Source organism: Balaenoptera ricei, chromosome 19 (genome assembly GCF_028023285.1).
Source record: "Balaenoptera ricei isolate mBalRic1 chromosome 19, mBalRic1.hap2, whole genome shotgun sequence".
Classification (NCBI taxonomy): Eukaryota; Metazoa; Chordata; class Mammalia; order Artiodactyla; family Balaenopteridae; genus Balaenoptera; species Balaenoptera ricei.
The window spans coordinates 316,932-344,276 of NC_082657.1; the positions used below are offsets into that span (position 1 = coordinate 316,932).

General features: G+C 48.3%; 1 protein-coding gene, 1 long non-coding RNA gene and 1 other non-coding gene across 13 annotated transcripts; 1 reads left to right on the top strand and 2 right to left on the bottom strand.

Moving 5' to 3' along the window:
- Nucleotides 1-4,103: 4,103 nt before the first annotated feature.
- Nucleotides 4,104-26,598, bottom strand: ZNF274 (zinc finger protein 274). Of its 5 annotated transcripts, none has more exons than XM_059903834.1 (8): nucleotides 26,267-26,598; nucleotides 25,763-25,838; nucleotides 24,903-25,029; nucleotides 24,040-24,135; nucleotides 9,781-10,263; nucleotides 6,985-7,076; nucleotides 5,860-5,986; nucleotides 4,104-5,435 (listed from the first exon to the last, which is right to left on the bottom strand). In XM_059903834.1, the coding sequence occupies exons 2-8, from the start codon at nucleotides 25,793-25,795 to the stop codon at nucleotides 4,522-4,524; spliced, it is 1,872 nt and encodes a 623-aa protein (XP_059759817.1). In that variant the 5' UTR covers nucleotides 25,796-25,838; nucleotides 26,267-26,598; the 3' UTR covers nucleotides 4,104-4,521. The 5 variants fall into 5 exon arrangements, with proteins under 5 accessions (XP_059759817.1, XP_059759818.1, XP_059759819.1 ...); XM_059903835.1 differs by lacking the exon at nucleotides 26,267-26,598 and adding an exon at nucleotides 25,942-26,260; XM_059903836.1 differs by lacking the exon at nucleotides 24,040-24,135.
- LOC132353022 (uncharacterized) lies at nucleotides 12,911-23,100 on the top strand. Of its 7 annotated transcripts, none has more exons than XR_009498922.1 (6): nucleotides 12,920-13,452; nucleotides 14,257-14,507; nucleotides 14,952-15,007; nucleotides 15,862-15,994; nucleotides 21,107-21,244; nucleotides 22,161-23,100. It is a non-coding gene; the product is annotated as an uncharacterized LOC132353022 (long non-coding RNA). The 7 variants fall into 7 exon arrangements; XR_009498924.1 differs by having other exon boundaries at nucleotides 12,920-13,359; XR_009498926.1 differs by having other exon boundaries at nucleotides 12,921-13,132.
- Nucleotides 18,339-18,444, bottom strand: LOC132354431 (U6 spliceosomal RNA). The gene has a single exon (XR_009499297.1). It is a non-coding gene; the product is annotated as a U6 spliceosomal RNA (small nuclear RNA).
- Nucleotides 26,599-27,345: the final 747 nt, after the last annotated feature.

Sequence of the window (27,345 nt, forward strand, 5' to 3'; positions counted from 1 at the left end):
TCACATCATAATGTCTTACAGAATCTGCATAAAACAGATTAGAAACTACACAAATGTCCCCAAATGGTAAAATATCTAAGTAAAAAAGAACATTGATATTACATTTCCATCAACTGTTTCAATCTCTGTACAAATAATGTCACCATCTGAGGAAACAATTTCCCCACCTCAGTGCTTATATTATTCATTTTCGTGTTCTTGTTCCTTCTCAGATTTAGGCCTCAGTGCTATTAAGAACACTGCCTAGCAGATCAGCTTTTGTAGGACTGTGTCATAAGAGCAGAGATTGACCATATGTCATTACACTAAAAACTGTTAACAGTTTTCTTCAAGAATGAGTTCTCTGATGTCCAACAAGGGGAGAGCACCATCTGAAAGCCTTTCTGCACTGATTACATTCATAAGGTTTCCTTCACTATGAATTCTTTGGTGTTCCATAAGTCAGATGGTCTGCTGAAGGCTTTTTCACAGTACATTCAAGTTTTTTGTTTTTTAAAAAAATTTGTTTTATTTATTATTTCTTTTTGGCTGTGTTGGGTCTTTGTTGCTGTGCACGGGCTTTTTCTCTAGTTGCGGCGAGTGGGAGCTACTCTTCGTTGAGGTGTGCAGGCTTCTCATTGCAGTGGCTTCTCTTGTTGTGGAGCACAGGCTCTAGGCATGCAGGCTTCAGTAGTTGCGGCTTGTGGGCTCTAGAGCACAGGCTCAGTAGTTGTGGCGCACAGGCTTAGTTGCTCTGCGGCATGTGGGATATTTCCGGACCAAGGCTCGAACCTGTGTCTCCTGCATTGGCAGGCAGATTCTTAACCACTGTGACACCAGGGAAGCCCCTATTTTAAAAATTTTTTAAACATTTATTTATTTGGCTGCGTTGGGTCTTAGTTGCAGCACACCAGATCTTTGTTGCCAGGAGTGGGCTTCTCTCTAGTTGTGGCGCTCAAGCTCTAGAGAGCGCAGGCTCAGTAGTTGCAGTGTGCAGGCTTAGCTGCCCCAAGGCATGTGGGATCTTAGTTCCCCAACCAGGAACTAAACCTGTGTCCCCTGCATTGGAAGGCGGATTCTTAACCACTGCACCACCAGGGAAGTCCCTCATGTGGTTTTTCACCCTTATGAATTTTCTGATTCACAATAAGATAAAAGCTCCGTCTGGTTTCCCACATTGATTACATTTATACGGATTCTCTCCAATATGGATTCTTTGATGTCCAATACGGTGACAGTTCTGGTGGAAAGACTTTTCACACTTTCGGCGTTCATGAGATTTCTCTCCAGTGTGAGTTCTCTGAAGAGTAACAAAGTGAGAACTCCAACTGAAGCATTTCCCGCACTGATTACACTCATAAGGCTTTTTCTTTTCAATGTGAGTTCTTTGATGTGAAATAAAGCCAGAGCTCTGAAGGAAACACGTCCTATATTAACTACATTCATAAGGCTTCTCTCCATTATTGTTTTTTTAAAATTTTATTTATTTTTGGCTGCGTTGTGTCTTTGTTGCTTCACGCAGGCTCTCTCTAGTTGCAGTGAGCAGGGGCTACTCTTCGTTGCAGTGCACGGGCTTCTCATTGAGGTGGCTTCTCTTGTTGCAGAGCATGGGCTCTAGGTGCGCGGGCTTCAGTAGTTCTGGCACTCAAGCTCAGTAGTTGTGGCTCGCGGGCTCTAGAGAGCAGGCTCGGTAGTTGTGGTGCGCGGGCTTAGTTGCTCCGCAGCATGTGGGATCTTTCCGGACCAGGGCTCGAACCCATGTCCCTTCCACTGGAAGGCGGATTCTTAACCACTGCGCCACCAGGGAAGTCCCTCCATTATTCTTTCTTTGATACACATTAAAATCAAGGATGTGACTGAAAAACTTCCCATATCGAATACAACAGAACAGTTTTTCTTCAGTGTGAGTTTTCTGATGCCTAATTAGTTAAGACCTCCTGCTGAAAGCTCTCCCACATTCACGACATTCATGGAGTCTCTCTCTAGTACAAATTATGTAATGTCAACAAGTTGGGAGCACCAGGTGAAAGACTTCCCACATTGATTTCATTATACAGTTTTTCTTAGGTATGAGTTCTTTAATGTGCAACCAGATGAGAACTCCACTTAATAGATTTACCACAGTGGGCTTCCCTGGTGGCGCAGTGGTTAAGAATCCGCTGGTTGGCTTTCATTAAATTCCAGCTCCAAAGGAACCGTAATGGTGGCTGTTTCTATGTTCTGTGATCTAGGAATCTGAGGCAGCGGAAAGCCACATCTTACCTTGTGAATGGGACCCTTCTCCACTTTCTCCAGCTTTCAGCTGACTCATTGTAATTCTCCCAGTTACTGTCCTCATCTATTTCTACAAGTTCAGCTGCCTCTGCCCCAGAGGATACATGTGCACCCTTTTCCACCAGACAAAAGTCTAAGTCCCAGGCTCACCAAACAGTCTGAGCAGCCTACTCTTCCAGACTGTTGGAATTTCCTACACAATCTCCATGTTTCTGTGAGAACAGAGAACCATTCCACACAATTCCAAGCCCCTAGTTCCTTGCGGTTTGCCAACCCTAGGCAGAGTGCCTGCCCTCTCTCCCTTTCCCAGATCCAGTGCTTCCTGGAGGGATACACCATCCCTTTGGGTACAGTATCCATTGGTGGAAACTTTCAAATCATGTACACCCCCTGCTATTACTGCAGAAGCAAATTACCACAAATCCAGTGGCTTGAACAATACAGATTTATTATTTTACCCTCTGGAGATCAGAAGTCTATCACTGGGCTAAAATGAAGGTGTTGCCAGTACTGCATTTCTTCTGAAGGAGCTAGGGAATGAATCCATTTCCCTGCCTTTTCCAGCTTCTAGAGGCCCCTCACATTCCTTTATGGTCCTGCGTCACTCAAATCTCTGCTTCTGTCACCGTATCTTCTCTTACTCAGATCCTCCTGTCTCCCTCCTGTAACAACCCTTGTGATGATACTGGGTCCGCTGGGATGATCCAGGATAATCTCCCTGTTTCAAAATCCTAATGTAACCACATCTGCAAAGTCTCTTTGGCCACGTGAGGTACCATATTCACAGGTTCCAGGGATTAGCAGTGAACATCTTTAGGGGCCATCATTCTGCCACTCACAACCCTCCACCCAGGATATTCAGACACATCCTGAGCCCTGATGGCAAATTTATGACTGAAATGCTGGGTGGTACAAGTGTGAATTACGTGGGGTTGGGGAAAGATTAGGAGCCACCAGTTTATTTATTTATTTGGCTGCGCCGGGTCTTAGTTGCAGCACGCAGGATCTTCGTTGTGGCATGCAGGATCTTTAGTTGTGGCATGGGGGATCTTTTAGTTGTGGCATGCAAACTCTTAGTTGCGGCATGCATGTGGGATCTTGTTCCCTGACCAGGGATCGAACCCAGGCCCCCTGCATTGGGAGTGTGGAGTTTTAACCACTGGACCACCAGGGAAGTCGCATGTATATTCAAATCCTGCATCATTTCATCCTACGTTAAGGAAAGTGGAAACTCTTCCATTCACCTAAGAGATGAGTTTCTCTGACCTCCTGAAGCAGTCAACTTATGATATTAAGTTATCCATAGTCTTAAATCTTTCCTAACTCAGCATTTATTACCTTCAGGTTTCTTTTAGTGAGAGTGGTGAGTACAGAGGCTCCTGCCATGAGACTAGGGCACTGCTGGCCCTCCTGGTGGCGTCGTCCACCATTCCCTTGGTTGATCATCCTCCAGCTTCACCAGACCACTCATTACAAGAGAGCTGATAAATTCACTCCTATGCTCAAGCCAGATGTAAGCCCCGACCAAGGTCACATAGACACCATCACTGGCTGCTCTCTAAGCCTCAACAGTCAGCAATCATCCAGGCTCCTCATGTAATCCTGACAGATGTCCATTCACCTGAAGGAGGTTCGTGCAACCACCTGCCCTGACACCTGCCAATCATGCTCCCAGAGCATTTCCTTCACCTGCCTCGGCCCCCACTCCCCTTATCTACCCCAGCACAACTTCCCAGGTCTACCCAGGGCCCACCCCTTTTGTTTTAACATTGCTTCTTTTAATCAAGTCATTAGTGAAAAGACGTTTAATCAAATAGGTGGGAAAAAACACACAGAGATCCTACCACAGAAATATATAGTTTATTTATCTATGTTCTCTTTCAATCCTTGTCCATATGCATAAATACTTTACCACAAATATAATATCAGTGCACAGACTTTTTGGTACCTGGCTTTTTAAACTTAGATTATAAGCATTTTCAGGTTTCACTAATATCACTTTTAATAACCAACGAACAAACAAATTAAAATGGCAAATCAACTGAGCGAAAAATTAAATGTTTTTCCAACTGATGCATTCATTAGCGATACTCCCCACTGCTTTTCTTACTGACTTATGTGCAGGGCGGTCTCCCTGGTCATCCTTTGGTCTTGAGAACTTCATCACTCAAGGCCTTCCACGTTCAGTCCCAAATCCCAACCAGGCTCGCTCATGTGGCACTGCAGGATCAGACTGCAAAGGCGATGTCTCTTCACCCGGCTTGAGGGCTACGAGGTAGGCTGTTTCTTCTTGCATTTCACCCCGCTGTGCGTTTTCTGATGCCCTATCAGGTGCGAGCTCTGGGTGAAGGCCTTTCCGCACTTGTTACAGGTGTAGGGGCGCTCGCCGGTGTGAGTCCTCTGATGCCTGATGAGATGGGAGCTCTGGCGGAAGGCTTTGCCGCAGTCCTGACATGGGTAGGGCTTGGCCCCGGTGTGAGTCCGCAGGTGTTGGGAGATGGCCGAGCGGTCATTGAAAGTCCTTCCACACTCGTGACACTCAAAGGGTCTCTCCCCAGTGTGAACCCTCTGATGCTGCGTGAGGGAGGAGCTCTGCACGAATGCCTTCCCGCAGTCTGGACACACATAGGGCTTCTCTCCCGTGTGGATCTTTTTATGCACGGAGAAGTACCTGGGGTTCCGGAAGGTTTTCCCGCATTCGCTGCATCGGCACACCTGGCTCCCTTTGTGAATTCGCGTAAACGTGATCTGCTGAGCACTCCGGGGTAAGGTTCTCCCACAGCTCCCACTCTCCTGGGCCTTTCCCCCACTGCAGCTCTTCTGATGAAGTTTTACACAGGGGTTGTGTGTCATCTTTTTGACCCTGGGGTCCCGCTTGCGCAAGCGTTTTCTAGGAATGCTCTTCTGAAGGGAGATGTGGCTTGTGTCGGGACCTGTGCTTGCCTGGGGTTTGGGGCTTTCACCGGCTGGCTTCTGAGGGAGGGTTTTTTCCTGAGTGTGCACCACTGGTTTCAACGCTGTGTCCAAGACCTCTGGGGCCCCAGCCTGCAAGGTGTCTCCTGAGGCAGAGGGCTGGGCGCCATCCCTCGAGAATTCCTCCACTTTCAGGTGGCAGGCTGGCTCTTCCTCGGGCGTGTTGGGGTTTGGAGTTAACTGTTTGCTTTCCAGAGTAGTCTCCCACCCTGAAAGAAACAGAGGTACAGATACTGTAAACAGAAAGTGCTGAAACGGGTGGACAGTACGACATAATTAAATATCCAGAAGCTGTGTCTTCCCCCAAGTACAGTCATGCACCCTGCGGAGGGAGACTGAAGGCAGTGAAGCAGCCACGAGAGGCACACCGAGCTTGGGCAAGGGCTGCGAGCGTCTCCCAGCCCTCAGAGACCCTGTTCTCGTTCACCCGCAGGGTGGACAGCAAATCGGTCCTTCAGTGGACCTCAGGCTGCCTCTGTTCATACGAGCCCCACCCCTCCAGACCTACAGTGTCAGCTAAAGGCCCCGGACGGTGCAGGGGACTCGAGTGCATGTGCAGGGCCCAGAGAGGGTGTAAGCCCTGACTCAGAGCCCCCATGGTATCCCCGTCCCGGAAGCGTGGAGGGGCCTTACCCACAGAGACCAGGTGTCCAAAGGTCTCCAGCATCACGTCGTGGTACTCGGTCCTCTGTGTCGGGTCCAGCAGCCCCCACTCCTCCCTGCTGAAGTCCACAGCCACGTCCAGGAAGGTCACCGGTTCCTGCAATGTCACACACCTTGTATTTCAGCAGGAGGGTCAGGGAGTCCTTGGTGGTGACAGAAGAGGGGCTGGCGGGGACATTCCGACAGAGCTCGCTGTGCTGGGGATGCCCCAGCTTTGGGGGTTTGCTTGGAAACACTGACTGGGGCCTGTAAAAAGTCCAATGGGTCTGTTCTCACAAAACCAGAGTCTGGGGCCCAGGCTGGAGGAAGAGCCCTACTTCACAAGGAACTACAAAGTGCCACAAACAAACTGCCTCTACCTTTTCCCCATGACTTCCCACCGGAGACCACCTCTCGGGCCAGCCTCGCCCCTCCCTGGGCATACCCCATTCTGGAGCAGCCCCTCCCCATGGGGACAGGGCTTGCCTGGGGGTGGGGTGGCTGCCTGGGCCACACGGTGATGAGTTCTTTCCGAGGAGCTGACCAGCACTCCGGGAGGAAGGGGCCTCCCACTGCCCTCTGTCTGGACCTGGGAGGCATTTTGCCCAAAAGGGGCAGAGCCTGCTTGAGAAGCAAGAGGCTGGAGCCCCTGAATACAGCTGTGCCTGAAGCCTGCACCAGACCACTCATTACAAGAGAGCTGATAAATTCACTCCTATGCTCAAGCCAGATGTAAGCCCCGACCAAGGTCACATAGACACCATCACTGGCTGCTCTCTAAGCCTCAACAGTCAGCAAGACAGGGCCAGGCCTATTTCGTCTACACCCCAGCTCTGATTATTTTGAAGCAAATCCCAGGCTTTGTTTCAGTTATAAACACCCAGCTCTGCGTTTCTGAAGGATGAAGCCTCTTTTGTTCTAACCGGGATCCAGCCTTGATCTGGACGCCTGGGCCCGGGGCTGCGAACGCCCGGCCCCTCCCCCTCTTCCCTCCAGATTTCCTGACTCCTGGTCACTGTGCCCTGTCGCGGTCTCCAATGACACCACAGTCGCCAGAGGGCAGGCCTGCCGGGGATGCTGGGACCAGAGAAGGAGAGGGTGACACTCCCCACTCACCTCAGGCAGTGCCTTCGCCAGCCTGGTGGCCATGTCCTCCTGCTGCTGAGCTGTGGTCTGGAGAGAGCTGGTGGGGCCCTGGGTGGGTGGTGCTGGGAAGAGATGGCAGCGCAGGGTTAGGCGGGGCAAGGACAGCCCACGTCTGTCTCCGGGACGCACAGCTTATTGTGCCCCCCATTCTCCTCTCAAAGCCTGTGCCCAAATCCCCACGTGTGTGACCACAGGGCACCACTGTCCCCACTGCGGGTCCCACCCACTCCCCCTCCAAGGACTGTTCTGGACCCAGTCCCTCCACTGAAGTAGCTGCCTCACCTCCACGCTCACCTCAGCAGCTGGCCTCACGCCTCCTCCTCAGAGACAAAGACCCCATTTCTGGCCTCCACATCCTCCACCCCTTCCTCCTTCCTTCCTGCTGCCCCACGGAGTGGGGAACTTCCCCTGGCCCCCAGGACCAGACTCATTCCACCAAACCCATCTTGATGCAAATTTTACCAAGTTTCTTCCACCTCAGAAAACAGCTCTGCCTGGCTTTATGGCCCCTCTTGCCCATGGCTCTTTGATATCTGACTTTCCTTATGTGTCCCCACATGGTCCTTGGGCTTCTATAATGATGATGCCACCCCACTATCAAGGAGGACACACGATGTGACCCAGGCTGGCCCACCAGGCCGTTGCTTCCTCCTGGCCAAAATGATTGGATCAGGGATGAACATGGGCCCCCCAGCCAGCCAATCAGAGCCAAAGGGGCATCTGTTGGAACATTTAGGAAAGAGAAATTCCATCCTGGGAGCCCCTACATGGAAACAGTGCCTTTGAGTGAAGCCATCAGAGGCCAACAGAAGTATGATATAGCAGAGAGGATGAGTCCTGAAGACGAGTGGAGCTGCTGGGTCTAGCCATGCCTGAAGCTGGATCACCCTTGGATTTTTTCAATATATTGTCCTTCTCCCTTGGGCCACTCTGTGTAAGGCCTGTGGCAGTTATGCCCAAGAGGTTCAATGGACATGCTGACCACAAACGCAGGACTCACAGGGTTCCCTGGAAGGCCTCATCGTCCCCTGTAACACTAATTGGTTTCATTCACCCCCAAGGTGTGAAACGGATTCACTGCCTTTCATCTCAATGAGCTCGACAACTGCCTCCTTGGGACCTATATTAGTTTCCTGGTGCTGCCGTAACAAGCTGCCATGCCAGTGGCTCAAAATAACACAAATTTGCTGTCTTACAATTATGGAGATCAGAAGCCTGACACAAGCCTCACAGGGCTAAAATCAAAGTGTTCACAGGGCTGCATTCCTTCCGGAGGCTTCGGGGAGAACATACTCCTTGCTCCTTCCAGCTTTTAGAGGCTATGTAAAATACACGGCTCGTGATGCTTTCCTTGCATCACCGCTGCCTCAGTTTTCACATCTCCTATTCTGACTCTGACCCTCCTGCCTGCCTCTCATAAGGACCCTCATGACATTGGGCTCATCCAAATAATCCAGGATAATCCGTCCACCTCAAGATCCTTAACTTAATCACACATGCGAAGTGCCTTTTGCCATGTGAGGTTCAAGGGGTTCCAATGTGGATAACTTTGGGGCCCTCACCCTGCAGACAACAGCACCCCAGACTCGGTGCCTGTGGAAGAGACCACTCCCACTGCCGCCTGCCCCTCTCCTTCCCCGCACCTGCTTCTCCAGGAAGCCCTCTTCTCTGAATCCCACCATCCAGCCTCAGATTCCCCCCTCCTCCTCAAGCATCAAAATCAATCAGTCAATCATTCATTCACTCAAGAAACATCTTCCAGGTACCCGTCACAGACACAGAAAGTGGTGTCCGTGCTCCACGGAACTCAGCCTAATGGACATCAAGCCTCATGGAGGCTGGCTCCCAAATACATCCCGAACCTGTGCCGTCTCCCTGGCCCACCACCACCGTTACCCTCTCTACCCCACCACTGTCAAATACACGTTCATTTGTCAGACTCCTGTCTTTCTCGCTAGATCGGAGGCTTGTTGAGCTCATAAGTCCATGAGTCCTGTCTATCTCGGTCACCACTTTATCCACAGCCTCCACTGAGTGTATGATGTTAGAAGGCACACCAGGGGACTTCCCTGGGGGCACAGTGGTTAAGACTCCGCGCTCCCAATGCAGGGGGCCTGGGTTCGATCCCTGGTCAGGGAACTAGATCCCACACGCATGCCACAGCTAAGAGTTCGCATGCTGTCACTAAGGAGCCCGCCTGCCGCAACTAAGGAGCCCACGAGCTGCAATTAAGGAGCCAACCTGCTGCAACTAAGCCCCAGTGTAACCAAATAGTAAAATAAATAAATACATATTAAAAAAAAAAAAAAAAAAAGAGAAGGCGTACCAGAAATACAAAACCTGTGTGACTGATATTGATATGGCAGGGATCCCAGAGGGATGAAAATGAAGCACATTATCTGCTGGCTTCCATCAGAAACGTGTGGAGGGCTCATTAAAGAACGCAGTGCCAGGCCGCACCCAAGGGTTTCAGCAGCTCTGACGTGGGGCCTGAGACCTTCCATTTCCACAAAAGGGTCCAGAGAGGAGGCCATTCTCAGAGCCTTGGCGCAGGGGTAGCGACAGGTACGTCAGCAAGCAAGTATCTAAAGCTCTGATTCATGAACTGGGGTTGGGGGGACAGGGGGGAAGCAGATGCCCTTGGCGTAGATGGAGTGGGCACCAGCCTTCCCCTACCCCTCCCAGGAGGCCTGGGGTTCCTTCGCCCCCACCCTCCAAGATGCCTTCCCAGGAACTGCTGTCTCCTCGCTCTTCCACTGCACTCACCTTCCTCCTCGGAGATCCAGGTCACATCCTCCACCAGGGCTACTGCCTCCTGGCAGTCCACTGGGTGCTGCGACTCCACCCACATCCGGAGCTTCCCGGGCAGCGCGCCCAGGAACTGCTCCAGCACCAGCAGCTCCAGCACCTGCTCCCTGGAGTGCACCTCGGGCCGCAGCCACTGGCGGCACAGCTCGCGCAGCCGGGCCAGCGCCTCGCGGGGCCCTGCCGCCTCCTCAAAGCGGAACCCCCGGAACCTCTGGCGAGCGGTCTCAGGGTCAGTTAGATGCTTATCCAGATGTTGAGTGGGCTCCCTGAGGATGTCTGGGCTCAGGCCCTCATCTTCAGCATAGAGGGCGCGGATCTGGGCGTTCCGGGGAAGAGCCACCTCCTCGTTCAGTGTGAGGATTTCAACAACCTCGATCTTCATCAGGGGATTCCCAGCAGGAAAAGGATGGAACTGAGGGTCCAACTGAGCCTCAGGACACTCTGTAAGTCAAAAGCAGAGCAAGACAGATGGCCAAAAAATGCATGAAAAGGTGAGCAACGTCGTTAGCCACCAGGAAAATGCAAGTCAAAACCACTGTGAAATACCATTTCACACTCTCTAGGATGGCTGTTATCAAAGATGGGTGCTAACAACTGTTGGTGAGGATGTGGAAAAATTGGAACCCTCGTACACTGTTAGTAGGAATACAGAATGCTACACTACTTTGCAAAACAGTCTGGCAGCTCCTCAAAAGGTTAAACACAGAGTTATATCATGATCCAGGAGTTTCAATCGAAGAGAATTGAAACCATGTGTCAACACAAAAACTTGTACAAGAATGTTCACAGCAGCATTATTCATAATTGCCAAAAAGGGAAAACAACTCAAATGTCCATCAAACGACAAATGGACAAACAAAATATGGTCTAGCTATACAGCATGGATGAACCTTGACTACATTATGCTAAGTGGGGGCTTCCTTGGTGGCGCAGTGGTTGAGAATCTGCCTGCCAACGCAGGGGACACGGGTTCGAACCCTGGTCTGGGAATATCCCATATGCCGCAGAGCAACTGGGCCCGTGAGCCACAATTACTGAGCCTGCGTGTCTGGAGCCTGTGCTCCGCAACAAGAGAGGCCACGATAGTGAGAGGCCCGCGCACCGCGATGAAGAGTGGCCCCCGCTTGCCGCAACTAGAAAGAAAAGCCCTCACACAGAAACGAAGACCCAACACAGCCATAAATAAATAAATAAATAAATAAATAAATAAATAATTAATTAATTAAAAAAAAAAAAAAAAAAAAGAACCATTATGCTAAGTGAAAGAAGCCAGACACAAAAGGCCCCATACTGTATGATCCCATTTATATGATATGCCCAAAATAGGCAAATATATAGAGACAGAAAGCAGATGAGTGGTTTCCAGGAGATGGGGGAATTGAAGGGCTTTGGGGTGATGGCTAATGGATACAGGGTTTCTTCTTTGGGATGTAGAAACTGTTTTGAAGTTAGGTCATACTGATGGTTGCACAGCCTTGTGAACATAGTAAAAACCACTGAATTGTATACTTTCAAAGGGTGAACTTTATGGTATATAAATTATATCTCCACATAGAAAGAAAAAAAAAGACCAAGAGATAACAAGAATTGTTATGCTGTATATGCCTGCAGCCATGAGGGGAAGAGAACCTGATCCCACCTCCATGCGGGCCAAGAACAAGGATGTCCGGGAAAGGCAGGGACGCTGGGTCTTGTCACAGAGTCCACAGAGCATTTGCTGAACAGAACTCCAGGATGGTCCTGAAATGCTAAGGAAAGCTCTCTATAACTCCAAGAAGAAATGCTAATTCTAAATGACTTAGAGATTTAAAAAATAAAATTAAAAAAAAGTAAATAACACAGACTATGATTTATTTTTGGTTAGGTTTCTGTTTTATAGAGTTTTCTTTTTGACCCCAAGCCAATAATCTCCAATCAGAACCTTCTCCTTTTTTCCACTATGAATCTTCCCACTCCCAGCCTGCCTTAGTCTCTACCAAACATAAGGGACGGTGGCTGACCCCCTTGCTAGGGTGGGCTCTGAGTAAGAAGCCTCTGCATGTCCTCCTCTGAGTGGTCTTTATTTCCAAAACACTCACTTCCTAGCAATGTGGTAAATGATGGAATAAAACTGGAAGACACAGGTAGTGTTAAAACACAGGTCAAGAAAATTGTGAAAGATTCCCATGTAAGCATTAAAAAAATTAATACACTGGTTTTAGGGAGATTATGACAACATAGAAATGTTCCTGTCACATGAAATAAAAAGCAGAGCAGGAAATTACTATTGAATGAGTCCCCCTAAAACCGATTCCCCTGCCGAGTTTATGATTAACCTCTGTTATCCAAAACTTTATCCCCTTTCTTGTCCCTGCTGACCTCAATCCTGCGCTAACTGAACATCAATCAACCAGTGTCAGATGACCAAGACTGCTGTGATTGATAACATCATTAAAGTACAAATTCAAGTTGTCTCCTCACAGTAATATGAGCTAACAGATCCTGGAACCATGGACCACCTGGCCAGAGAATCTTAAACCAGAGACATGATGACTTCTAAAACCACAATTAAGTAATGTCACAAAGCGATGATTAATCCTAGCCTCCCAGTTCTTCCTTTAAAACACTCCTAAGTCAAAGACCAAGTTGGAGTGGATCTGAGACTTGCCTCCACGCAATAAACCCTTACTTTGCTGCAAACTACTGCTGTCAGAATTTGGCTTTCTATGCCTGGAGCACAGAAGCAACTTTGCTCACACTACTGTGGAGTAATTGCAATTGCGTTAAAAAAAAAAAAAAAAATTCAGGAAGCGATTAGGAGCAGCGGCTCCCTGCATACGCCGTCTCTGTGCTTTTCCTCGCCGTCTACGGCCTCCCAAGCACCTGCCACATCGGCCACCGGGCGCATTTATCAGACAGCATTGGCTGCTGGGGAGCCGGCTTTGGCAGAGTCGCGGAGCGCGTCCGGCCCCTCCTCCAAAGGGTGAAGCGGGAAAAAGCCCATGCCCCCCCCACCCCCCCTGAAGCCTCACTCGCTCCTCTCAGAGCTCCAGGAGCGCGGGGCCGCGACTTCCGGCCTGCACGGAAGCGCGTCAGGCACCCTCCTCACTACAATTCCCAGGAGCCTCCACGCCGCAGACTTCCGGCCCCGCCATGTTGAGGGTTTGGGTTCGCCTGAGGCCCTTGGCAGGATGGTGGCCGCTCGGCTAGTGGTGGGGCTCTCGCCTCTGGCCTCCACTCGCGTTCTCTCTCCCGGCCTCCCCGGCGACGGTGGACGCGTCCTGGGGCGACGCCGGCGCAGCCTCCACACACACACCTTCCCGAGCTACAGGTCTTCCCCGTTGGGTGACGCGGGGTGAGGGGAGCGCGGCCGCTTTCCCCGAGAGCAACGAGCACCCGGGTTCCCCACCCACTTTCCTCCCCCGCCTCCACATTCTTCCCCTGTCTCCTTACGGCTTTGTCTTCCCTTCTCGGAATTTCCTGACTACACACTTCGGGTCGGCGGCGGTCTCCACGGACGTCACGGGCGTCGCCCGTTGCTGGCGCGCGATGCGAGGAGTGAGTCAGCTCGGGGTCAGGAGTCGCCCAGTGCCGGGTGGGGCCGCCCCGCCACCCCAGACTGGCCTTGGGCGCTCCAGGGTTGAAAAACAGGTCCTGGGCTATACTATGACTTATCGGCCGCTGCCAGTCACTTCTTTCCTAGGTTTAAAGTGACTTTTTCCTTGATAAAAATCGTGACAGGCATTTGATCTCCCATTTCTAACTTCTTCCCCCCACTTCCTCCCAAACGAGGTTTTGAGTTAGTTTCATCGGGAGGCTTGCCCGCCCAATTCATATCTGCGTTATCTTGAGCATTTAGTTCCCTTCCTGTTCCTTAGGATTTCTGGAGGGTTATCTCCACCCCCCCCCACCCGACCCCCACCCGACCCCCACCCAGTCATTCTTGATTTGAAATCTTAGTTCACTTTTCTTTCACTTACAGCTCTTAACAGCTCTTAAGGCTTGGTTGGAATTTCTCTCTGAGGATAACTTGGGAAGCCGGGGATAGTTTACCAGAATCTCAGCAACACTGGCCTGAGAAGCAGCCCCCACAAGGGGTGGGCGTGGGGCTCCCTAGCGGCTCCGTGCTGGGCCACAGGCACCATTTTGAGCAATAATCATGCATGACACTTAAGAACAAACTTAGTTCTCCGGATTGCTTCATAGCTTTTTAACTTATGAAATTTCCGTTTTGTACTCCTTGGTTAATCAAAGGAATTTTTATTTAATGCTTTCTCCTTTAAAAAAAACACGTTGGGTTCTTTTTATTCTACTTCATCCCCTCTATCCCCTCCCCTTCTCCTTTAATCTTGATCAAATATTTACTTCCTCCTCTTATCCTCGGGGGCACCAGGGTGTTTTCTTAGAGTCTTGCATTGAATGCTCACTTAAAATGTTAACTGTTTTAAACTGTAGAGCCTGTCTGGGTTTGGATGTCAGGAACTCTGCCGATGTTTTTGGTGCTGGGAGTCCAGTGTATCCGCCCTCTCCCTGCTGTAGCAGCCCTTCAGGCGGACACTGGTTCTGCAGTTGTCATAAAGCACCTACTGGGTGCTCTGCAGTACGTGAGATGGCCACAAGCCTCTAAACCCATGGGTAAATGTCATCCTAGGCACCTCAGTCCTCTAACCGTCTCATCTCTTGGACCACTCCCCAAAACCTCTAAGGTAATCCTCACGGCTGTCCGTTCCAGAAAAGTATTCGCCCCACTTGACAGCTGTGTTTACCAGCTAACAAGGCTGAAACTGGATCCCCACCTCACTGAGGCAGGGCTGACTGAGCCACCCACTTGCCCACCTACCTGCCTGGGGCTGCATAAAATTATCCCTATCAGCTGCAGCTCCAAGTACTGGCTTTCAACCCACCAGCTTAATGACCCTGGGGGGAATTTGGGCAATTTAGTCCCCTCCCCTGCAACTCCCTATCTAGCTAGGGGGCTATTAAACAAATTCACTGAGCCTTTGGGCAAGGGGCTTAATTCTTCTGGGCCTCAGTTTCCCCTAAGTCCTAAGTGATTAGGGACCTAAAGCCAATACTGCACGAACAACAGTAAAGGCTGATGTGAGCTGCTGTTTTCTTCTCTCATGTTCTCTCTGCTGCCTCCTCTCCAGGTAAGCTGTCTCCTTCATGGTGCCCACTTCCTAGTGAACGCGGACTGATGAACCAGGTACACTAGGGCTATCAGTCCACAAATATAATAGTAACTAATTACAGTGATCTTTTACCAGCTTGTGGGGGGCAGGGGCAGCTCCCCTCGCCCCTGTTGCATACTCCCCTGTCCCTCTTCCTCCTTGTCCAGGATGCCCCCAGCTCTCACCCTGTCTCCTCCTTTCCCCACCACGCTCTTCAGCTCTGCTGGGCACCCTGCTATATCGCCTTCTAAACGTGTCTCCCCCGCTGCACTGCTAAGTCCGCTAACTGGGTCTCGTGCATCGGAAACCCCTAGGCCAGACCCAGAGGAGGATCTGCCAAAGCCACTTACGACGATCTTTACATCAGGTCAAGTCTTTCAGTCGGTAACAGTAGCTACCATTTCATGAAGGCCCCCCAGGACCTGGGCTTTTACACCACCACAGCCCCACTAAGCAATAGCGTCCAACCTTTACACAAAAGAACTCCATGCTGGGAGAGGACAGGAACCTGCCCAAGGCCACACACTGGGGAAGGGAGCAGCTGGGATCCAAACCCTCTTCTTTTATGCCCTTTACACCAAAGAGGGCTTCACACAGCAACTATCTTACTTTTCCTCAAACGTGCCCAAATGTGTCTCATCCAGAAGACATTGCACTTGCCTGTCTGATAAGTCTCTCCTAGCATCTCCACCTGGTTCTCCTTCCCCATCCAGCTCTCAGCTCAGATGTCATCATCTCAGAGCTATCTTCCCGCCCAGTTCTAAACTAGTATTGCCCACCCGTGCTTCCCCACTCCCCGACAGATATCCTATTGTTTCATTTTTCTTCATAGCACCGATTGCAACCTTAAAGTATCTGGCTCACTAATTTCTCTCTCCACCTTCTCTAGAACAGCACTGCCCAGTGGAACTTTCTTTGGTGAAGGAAATGTTCTAGATCTGCACTGTCCAACATAGTAGCCATTAGCTGCAGGTGACCAGTGAACATTTGAAAGCTGGCCAGTGCGACTAAGGAACTGACTGGTAAGTTCATTTTAGTCGGTTTACATTTAATCAGCCACATGTGCTAGTGGCTACTCTGGAATGAATGAAAGCCCAGTGAGACAGGGGGCCTTTCCACCCTGTTCATCGTGGTGACCCACCCCTGTAACAGTACTTGGCATTTTGGCAGGTGCTCAAGCAGTATTTGTTGACACAACACAGCTACTAAGTGCCTTGGTGAATGGTTCACCAAGACATTTGGGCCTTTTAGCCTTATGTCAGGATTTACCCATATTTCAAATTTCAGGAAATCTCACTGGCACTGTGAGTGTCCCATCTGAAGTTATCATGGGAGGATGGCTGCTGCTACAAAGTTCCCATCTTTTACTCAGGAGCCTAAGCAGGCCATGGGGTAAGAGGACACTTGGTTTGCACCCCACCTGCTTCTTCCCAGACCAGCCAGGTCGGGGACTTGCATTCATGCTCCCACAGCAGCACTTCTGTGGAGGACTTATAGGACTTAAGAAAGGGACTTCACACACTTCTAGCCTTTGTAAGCCCTCAAAAGAAGTCAATGCTTTTACAGTACTTACTTAAGTCTTCCATGGCATTCGAACATAACTTTCTCCAAAGAGAGCCTGGTCATTAACAATGTATTCTTAGGTTCCCTTTCAAAAAAGTATCACTCACAAAATCTTTCCTCTGTGTTAAATTGGTTATTCCTGGTTTAAGCCAGAGCTATTCGCTTCTGTACTTTGCGATCTGTTGCAACTGCTCAACTCTTATAACTATTTCAGAGGATTAGCTTTTTTTTGAAAGGTGTTAATTGTTATAAGCTACAAATATTTCCTCCTTTTCAATATTTTTCTCATTTTGTGCTTTGGTGAGAATGATGCTATGTATACACTGCAGAAAGAACCTGTTAACATAGCACCCTGTGTTGTCATTGAGTAGCTCATGTTCCATGGAAACAGTCTTTTAACAGGAAGCTGGAAAATATTCACTGCCCAGGTCAATATAGAAACACAACTAAGTGGCCACTTTGTTCTAAGAAAAAGTTGGTTTTAACATTTCTCCTGGGACCAATTTTGCCAACTTTACACTTTTCCAGAAATCTTTCCATCTTATTGTTGGTTCATTCCTGTACTCAACAAATAATTACTGAGCACCTACGCTGTGGCAGGAACTGGTGACATAGCAGGAAGAAGACAGTCGTTTCCATTTTATAAGCATAGTTACTGGCAGCACCTCTAAAAATGGAAAGTCACCCTCCCACCCAGTTTCCTTCTTGGGAGACAGTTACATCCTATCAGTTTCTATATTCTCCCAGTGATAACCAATTGACACATTAATACTTGGTGTGTGTTTGTGTGTATATTTTTAAGGAAAAAAAAACCATGTACATCTATATATATATGAAGATACGTATGTTAAAAGATATATATTTTAAGAAATATTTCTTGGAGATTGTTTCATATCAGTACATAGAGCTGGTTTATTCTTTATGACAGTTGGGTAAAGTACTATAATGAGAACTACATGTATTGCTGAATATCTGAATAGAGTTTCTTTTCCCTGTATAGGTTTTTAGCTTGCCTTTTATTTATTCTGTCTATCCAGAAAATGGGCTTTTTTTCTTCTTCATTTCTGACTCATTTATTCCTGCTTTTATCTTATTTTCCCTCAGGACTTTTGGAAGTATTTTTTTGCCAAAAAAGGTTTGAGTCAAATGCTTAGTTCATTTATTTTCCTTCTTATTCAATTAACACTTAAAGCACTTCAGGCTTTGAAATTACTCCAGGGACTGTATCTGGACACCAGAGAGAGTGGTCCTCAGATAAAAGGATTAAGATTACATGGTCCTAGAGAACACATAGATGGATGGTAACAGAGAACATAAAGTATTCTTGAATAAAGACTGCACAGTACGTGACCACACCCTGATAGGCTGGATTCCTGCCAAAACATGTTTGATGGTCACTCAAGATTCTAGACTTTTGCCCCGTCCCCAAGGATGTGACCCTCTAAGTTCTTTGTAGCAGTATCTTAAGATTTCCCTTTATCATCCCTTACCTACTCTCTTGTCTCAGAGCCTGGCCTAGTCTTCAGTCTCCTCTTTGAAGATTCCCTCTTGTCTCTTGAAAATTTTCCAACCATTTATTCTCTCAACAGTTTCCTGAGCTAGAAAGTCAGTCATTGTCCTAGCAACTGGGGACTTGCAAGGGAAACTGCAATAAGGATGCATGCTCTCACCCATGCTACTTAACATTTGTTCTAGGTGTTCAGTTCAGATAGATAATAGAACCCAAATTGGAAAAACAGAATGTTTTACTATATATTTGTACAGTTGACCCTTCGTGTCTGACTATACTACACCACTTTCTTTTTAAATATGGAACGCTTCATGAATTGTATGTCATCCTTATGTAGGGGCCATGCTAATCTTCTCTGTATCGTTCCAATTTTAGGGTATGTGCTGCCAAAGCGAGCACTGTACTACACCATTTTATATAAGGGACTTGAGCATCTACAGATTTTGGTATCCATAGGAGTCTGAAACAATCCCCCATGGATACCAAGGGATGGCTATCCTTATATGATCAAAGTTTTGCAGGGTTTGCCTTCCTTATGACCTATCTGATATAAAAACAGAACGAGACATTTCATTTATATTATTAAGTGTGGTTCTCTTCAGTGTAAGTTTTTCTGTTGTTCTGTCAAATAAGGTGAGAGCTAAGATTAATGATTTGCCTGCGCATATTGCATTGAGAGTCTACTCTCATATGAGTCCTCTGATGCTGAACACAACGAGGACTCCTACTGAAGGGCTTCTTGCCGGTGGGTTCTGTGACTCCTGAAACCTTCCTAACACTGATTATTTTCTCAGACACTCTCCACTATGACTTCCATGATGCTGAAAAAGAGAGGTATTCATGAAACCTTTCCATAGCAATCATGTTCCCATGATTTCAGAGTTCTCAGGTATAATTATTTGGTATAAGAATTTTTCCAAATTGAACAGAACTGGAATTTTTTGTCCAGTATGAATTCTCTCAAATCAGACTATATCAGGCCAGAAGCCTTTCCTGCTATGATTATATTCCTGAGATTTCTTCCATGTTTGAGTTCTCATGTTGGAAAACTCATGATGAAAAGGACTTCCTCCATTCAGGGTCTTCTGTGAGTCTGCATGTGAGTCTCCTGTGTGAGCTTTCTCTTAAAGGCTGAGCTGAGAATAGGCTTTCTCACACTAGTCTTGTTCTTGAAAGAATTATCCTTTGTATAAAACAATTGATTTCCTACATCCCCCACACGTTGGTTTTATATAGCCCATGTGAGTCCTCTCAGGCTACACAAAGGATGAAATCTGGAGAAGAATTTCCTTCTCTTCCTCCCAACAAAAAAATCTTCTTGTACAAGCTATTTTTTTCTACTGATGTTTGTACTAATTTGAGAGTTGCCACGTTCATATTTGCAGGGCTCTTCTCCTGCTTAAATTCTTAACCAGTCAAAAAAAGTTAAATATCCTGCAGGCTTTCCTACAATCATGACCTTCAAAATAGTGTCTTTATTGCTTTCCTAATGTTTAAATCTAGATTATGTCTCAAGTTTTCCACCCAAACCACACATATAGTAATACTTTCTTGAAGAACACTGAGTGAGAAGGCAGAAGATTTGAGTGCCATCAAATATTTCTCCACATTCCTTATCTTCATAGCCTCTTTTCAAATTAGTGCCTTCTTGAAGATGAATACCTGTCTTCAGCATTTATCCAGTTTCCCTTCTACTTCAACCAATGCCTATGCTGCCATTTTTACTGTCATGGAGAGCTGAAGAGACATGCAAAATGAGCTGCATCAGAGAGGCCTAGCTTTCATTCAGTTCCAGTTCTCTGCACTGAGGAGAGGCACAGCTACGTTAGTGCTGGGAGAAAGAGACCACTGCAGGAGATGGTTCTCTTAATAGTAAAGCAGGCCATTCCAAACACCTATGACTCCCATGTTTTTATGCACTGCCTCAGGAGGAGGTCCAGGCAGATACATTCAGCTGGTTTCACAAACCTCTACCTGGGTGTTTCTAAGTCCTGTCATTCATACTTCATTAACGAACCAGTCAAGACATGGGAGAGTTCCAAAAACATTTGAATCTAGGTGAAAGCTATTAGGTAGTTCTTTGTACTAGTCAACTGTTTGCCTAAAATTATTTCAACATAAAAATAAAAACCAAAGAAAACCTCTATTTCCACCCTTCAAAAGTCTCTGCCTTCATCAGACTTACCACGTCACTGACTAATGCCAAAAATTCCAGAGGCGTAATATCGCTGTTACTGTATTTTTAAAATGAAATACTGATACGTTAAAAAAAAATGTATATAGTAAATACATATGTTACAAAGAATAGTCACAGGAAATCCCTTGAAGCTTTCACCTATGAGCAGTTCTTGGCAGTTTCCTTTCCTTTGCTCTCTTGGGTCAATTACTCAACTAGCCCCACTGAATCCACCTACGAATGGGGAGGAGCCAGCTTCTCCCCAACCCTGCTGCTACTCTCGCAGGCCAGGTATTGCCACCTCTTCCCTACATGCTACCACAGCCTGCTGCCTGCTTCCATCTGTGCCCTTCCATCTTCACGGAGTGAGCTGTGAAAAGCACACCACACACGTACTCCATGAAAATCAAACCCCCTTCACAGTGGAAGCCCTGTGTGCTCTGCCAAACTTAACTTGCACGTCAGTACACCTCGGTTACCTCCTCCCAGCCCAGTGGGTGACTTTCCATTCCCAGAACATGCCAAGCCTGCTCCACTCTCACAGTAACCTCAAGTGGGGTTTGTATCTGGAAGCTCTTCCCCACCACTCTTACACGTCTGCTGACTTTCTTTTCTTCAGGAATCGGCTTAAATCTCACCCCTGCATTGTCACCTGACCAACTCCTCTAGAGTAATTCCCCATTGCTCCCTACTTTACACCATGTTCTTTTTCTTCTCAGTACTTACCACTATTTGTGTTTACACAGTTGTATCTGTGTAGCTTGTTTGTAGAAGGCTGTCATCTATTGGACTAAGGAGTCTACAATGGCAGGAATTATGTTAGTTCTTTGGCTTACTACCTAAGTGTACAGTTTTTTTTGTTTGTTTGTTTTTTATATTGCATAGGACACAAGAGGCCTTCCACAAATATTTGTGAAGTAAAGGGGAGGCAATGGAGGAAAAAAATCACATAAAGGAATCTTTGTGACACAGCAGAAACGTGTTAAGCACCTGTCACCTCAGGCCTAGCCTGCAAGTGTCCTGGTAAGCCTCCCTGCACAAGGTCTCTCATTCTGGGGCACCACCCCTGAATCTCCTGTCACCTGTCAAGCCAGCTCCCCTGAGATGTGCAGAACCATAGGCGCCCAATGCCCCCCTGACAGCAGCTAGATTTAGGAAACTACTAGACCATCCAGAATTGCATGGCTGGGAGGTTTGCCCACATGGGACTTAAGTTCCAGAAAGGATGAGACACAGACCTAAGCCAGAGCCACAAAGATGGGAGGAGACCTTAGGAGACTGGATCAACCGGGGGAACAGAAACCATGTTGGGTGGATACAAAGTGCTTGTGTTGCTGGGGACCTTCCAGGTAAGGTTTGGTTTAGTGACCTGTGCTCATGGTTAGAAGGGAGGTTTTCATTGTAGAGAATGAAAGGAATGACATGAATATGGAAAAGAAAAACAAATTATTAATGTTGAGCCATCAGACTAACAAAGGAGTCCAGGAAAGGGGGACAAAGAGTCAGTGGAGGCTCTAGTCTATGTTGTGGCAAACAGAACGTCATCACCAAAGATGGGGCCAGGTGCAGGCTTCACAGCTGAAGACTGCCAGGTTGCTCCGAAGCCACTTTCATGAGAGCAGAGAACAAAGGCGGGGAGAACACCCAAAGTTCTCCTTACAAAGCCAGTACACTCGGATACAGAAGTGTCCAAAAATAACAAACACAAAGAAGAAAACCACCCACCTCCCCAACCTAATTTATGAATATTGATGCAAAAACCCTAAAGAAATAAGTTAACAGACACCAGCAACACATTACAACAAGGACACTTCTATGATTATGTCACTGTTAATTGTTCAAATGAGAAAATCCCCATGGTCGCTTTGGAGGGGGGAAATTGGGGCTATTACTAATTTTCATTTATTAGAAAGGGTGAGGTGACTATTTCTTTATCCAGATAAAAACTGATTTGAATCACAGAATCCAGCAGCATGCTTGTCAAAACCCAGAGACTTGCCCTTTTAAGTCTAAGACCAGATACTGAAATCATCACACACTCAGCCCAGTGTTTTGGAAGTACCAGATAAGATGAATGCAATTACATGATCGTGCAGATGAAGTAAAATAATACAACTGCCTCCTCCTTTATACTTGCCAGTAAGATGACTTTGTACTGAGAAAATTAGTGAGACTCTAACAAAACTGTTACAAATAATAAGAGAATTTAGCAGCATGACAGGTTCATCTGCAACAACTACGCAAGACTGCAAGGGACGATTAACCTGAGCAGATTAACAGCAACTACAGTGAACTCCCAACAGCACTTGGAAGGCCTGACTAGCACAGTGAGGTGAGCAGATCCCTCTGGACACCTGTGCCAAAACTCAACTGAGACCAGTTCTGCATCAAGGAATGTCTGAATCCAATCAAATGTTAAGACACATTCTAACAAGATTTTCTCAATGAATCCTGACAAGCTGATGGTGAGTGTTCATTTGGTTGAGAACAGATAATAGGTGTGTTTTCTTTTTTTTAAATGAGAGGAACTACCATTTATCCAAGTTTGTTGTAAAGTTACAGTAAGTACAGCAATATGGTGTTTACTCAGACACTGACAGAGACCAAGGGAGCATAAGGGGCCAAGAAGGCCTGCACATGGTGATGACTATGGGAATTAAGTCTATGATAAAGATGGCGTTTCCAATAATCAGAAGAACCAACTCAGAAAACGGTGTTGAAAAAACTTGTGCCCCACATCATATACACAAGGAAACCCAGTTACAGGAAACAGCTAAAACCCCCCCACAAAAATACCAGAATTGACAAAAGTATTTGTACAACCTGCCTATGTATGACATGAAACCTAGAATAGGAGTAAAGAGATTTGAAAGAAAAAATATCTGAAATCATAAAACTTCTTTATGGAGACTAAATGTAAAAGATAAATGTTGGACTGGTATTTGCAGTATTAACATCCATAACATATAGTATATAGAGTCCTTCTGACCACACACACACAAAAGACAAACCAATAGGAAGAAAAAAAGGAAAATACATAAACTCACAAAAGCAAAAATACAAATGATCTGTAAACTTATGAAAATGCGTGCAACTTCATGAGGGAAATATGAACTAAACTGAACATATCTTTTCCCATCAGATCTGCAAATCTTAAAAGAGGACTATAAATCACTGGTATCTTATTATGAAAAGGAAAAGGAGCTCTCATGCTCTTGAGCAGCTATATGTATTTTAAAAGATCTTAGCAGTTTGTTGCTACCAGATTTTTTTCAGTTACATCTTGGTTGATTCTAAGTTCCATTTCTAGAAATCCTTACCTACAAAAATCCAACTTGACTGCAAAAAAAAGTATGCAAGGAAGTTTTTTGCAACAACTTGAATGTCCATCAAGAGTAAAAAAATCAAATGTGGACTACATTGCATTTGTCAAAATGAATGATGCAGACCTGTGTGCACTGAGTATGGAAACACCCCCCAAAGCAAACATATATCCATACATGTAAACGTATCTAAAAAGTCTAGCCAGAGACACACACCAGTTACTGGAGATTACAGGATGGAAGGGCAGACAATGAGTGAAGCAGGGTGAGGGAGCCCCTGTTGCCAATGTGGCACCGGCAACAGGTTCACGGTCAACCAAGCAGTACACCCCTGATTCTGAAGCCAGAGGAAAATGCAGGGCTTGATTCAGCATGTCTGCAGCTACTCATCACAACACCCCACTGGGGTTTTCCCCATCCACCTCCTTTTCTAAGACACTAGTTCCTCACTAACCAGGACTCCCGTGCCAGGACTCCCATGTGCCTGGTTCTCACCTGAAAAGGTGTCTTGAGGAATTCCTCTCTCCACCGACCAGAGCTCTTCCTCCTCCTCTAACTGAGATACCACATCTGGCTTGGAAAGCTGATGTTCTGCCCAAGGGAAAAGAGACAGTGCTTGGGGGGGGTCTGTGTTCGGGAGAAAATACTTTCCTGCTGTAGCAATTCTGTCCCTGTGTTCTCCCCTGCTAGGGTATGACTTCTGGTCTAGGGCAGTGTTAATAACCCCACCCATCCCATTTGCCAGCTGCTTGCTTTTCTGGACTCCTTTGCCAGTAAAGGAGGCACTGGGACCTGGTTTTGGCCAGCAAGACTCAAAGGGAAGTTTGTCAGCTGGGGGCCTAAGGCATTTTTCTTTCTTTGTAAGTATGACAGCTGTAGAAAGAGAACTAGCCAGGGCTGCCGTCTCTCCTTCTTTCTGCCTTGAACATGGACGTGATGCTTGGCATCATGGCCATGCATATACTAACCTAAGAATGGAAAACTTCACACTAACCATAGGGAGATGGAAAGGATCAGGATCTCTGATGATACTCCTGAGCTGTCAGACAGACACCACATCCTGAAATTCTTGTTACAAACATAGTAAACATCCACTGCGGCAGCTGGAAACATCCCTGATAGACCCACCTCCCTGGTATTCAATGCCTCTGACGGATGGACTAGGTAAAGCTTCAGAAGTTATATGTGAAGTTGCCCTTTTCCAAAGGGTACAAAGTAAAGCCCTCTCCCTCAGGCTCCAGGGCCTTGACACTTGAACTCGGATCCCTGCAGGCTGAGCCGAAGCAGACACACACTTCAGAGGCACCACATTCGTGCTGCAAAGCGCAGATCTTTATTGACACAGAGGCCATCCTTACCCACTGAGACAAGGTTCCTGTAGTTCTCCAGCAACACCTCCCTGTACAGGGACTTCTGTTCGAGGTCCAGCATTCCCCACTCATCCGGGGTAAAACCCAGGGTCACATCTTCAAAGGTCACTGGTTCCTAAAACCCACAGGTGCGTGTTCAGCCAGGGCCTGCTGTCACCCATGCTGACAGGAGGGGGAGGCTGACTGAGCACATGTGGGCACAATCAACAAGGTGACCTGAGCATTCCAGATGTGTCTCATCATGAGTTCCTGCATTTGTCTGAAACAGCAAACCCAAGCTTGACCCTATCAGGTCACAGCAAGGAAGACAACCCATGAGGCTGGAGAAGGTTTTTCATTCTCTGAAAACCTCTCCATTTTTTATTGACCTGGGGATTCCAACATTTGTATCAGTGTGTATACCTCCTGCTAGGAGATTGCGTGAGCTGAATCATCAAACCCGAGCCTTCAGCCCCCACCCACTGCCCATACTGCTTCTACTTCCTTCACCTGTCAAGGATTCATCCTCAGCTCTCTTCTCTCAGGGACTAAGCTCTAATGCCAAACTACTGTTTAAATATAAGCCTGAGCCCTGCTTAGACCTGACAATGCATACCCCCACCCCACCCGCAGTTTAAACGGTAAATTAGTATCCCCCATACTTGGACCTCTATTCTAACCACTCCCTTGGAAAGTAACTTGCTATCCCTCCACTCACTAGGGTCTCCTCTTCCCATCCTCCTCCCCTTCCCGAGATGCCACGGGGCCCGGGGGCATCTCAGGGAAGGTGGTGTCCCACCATCATCCCGCCACCCCCGCTCCCAAATCCAGGGGTAGACTCAGAAACTCATAAAGAAGCCTCTACTCACACGGAACCAGGCCGTCGGAAGCCCGGTGGCCATACCTTCCTCTTCCTCAACGTGTCTCGTGGGAGTGGGCAGAGTCCTGAGAAGGTCGAATTTGGGAGGTGGGAGGGGCGTGAGTGCTACGCCAAGGCCCCCCGCCCCCCTCGGCCCAATCAACGAGAGATGACAAGTCCATTCCCCACCTCGGAAGATGCCCTAAAGGAAAGTCTCCACCTGCTCTTGAACACGCAGAGGGACGGTTTCCCACCTTCCTCACCAAGAGGGAGTCGCCCCCCACCACCACCTGCCCGCAAGCGCCGGGAGGGGGTGGGCCTGCCCACCCCGCGTCCTCTGGGCCCCCGAGTCCCCGACTCCCACTGCCCCTAAAGGCCACACGGCGGAAGGACGGCAGGCCAGGCTGGCTCTAGGCTTCTACGATTGGTGTGGTAGGGGCCGCAGCTGGGCGCTCCCCGCGGAGCGGCCCTAGAACTGAGCCCCCGACGGGCGCAAGTTTCCCGCCGCACTCACCCCGCGCCCGGCGCACAATGGCGCCCGTCGGCCCGCGGCGAAGTGCGTCAGCACGCCGGCCTGGACTACAACTCCCAGGCATCCCCGCGGCGCGGTGCGCCCCCACCTCGCGGGCGGTGGCCATCTTGGCCGGCCAACTCGGGGCGGCAGGCGAAGCCCAGGCGGCGGAGAGCGCCCTCGGCAGTCCCGCTGGGCAGGAGAAGGCCTTGGGAGGGGCAAGTCAGGCCGCTGGGCCCCAGCACCTGGGTGCGCGGCGACGCAGGCCGGGAGGGATCCACGCCCTGCCACGAGGGCTGCAAAGCATGGGGCCGCCCGGAAGTGGAGAAAGGGAAGCTTGGGAGGGGCAGGGCCGGAAGTGCTGAGGGGCGGGGCGAGCTTCTGCTCACACCCAACGTAGGGGGAGGCGGGGCGGGCCGGAAGTGCAGAGGGGCGGGGCTAAAGTCCTGCCAAGTTCCGGGAAGAGGGCGGTGCTAAAGGTGCGTCCACGTCTAATGGAGAGGAAAAAGGGGCGGATTGGGAGGGTGGGAAATGTTCTGGAGGCGGGACTGAAATCAGCCAGAGGTCCTGGGAGGAAAAGAGGGACGGGCCTGCCCCAAAGTGTGCAGAGGGTGAGACTAAATGTCCTCCATGCCCAGGGAGGGGAGTGGGGCCAGGACTGTCTACTCAAGTTGTGCGAAGGGCAGGGTTAAGTGGACCCAAGGCACAGGGATTGGGGGGGGGGTGGCTGTTGTCTACGGTTAACCAGAGCTAGACGGAAGTTAAAGCGGTGAAAGTAGATTTTATTCAATAAACTATTGCAACCGGGGAAGGGAGACTCCAGTGTAGAACTGAGATCAGTTATGAATACAACCAGAATAAGTGGGGATTTATGGCCTAGGATTGGGGGAGTGGGATACTGGTGGATAGAAAATGAAGAAAAGGAGACATCAAGTCTGGGGGGGATTCTGGCTGAACCAAGATAATAGGCTTTTTTACTGAAGGCAGGCCCAGGTGATGGGGTATCACCTGGGATAGAGAGTGGGGATGAGGAGTTTGATCAGATATCAAGAGTAAGGAATTCTTGATAAACTGACTTAGGA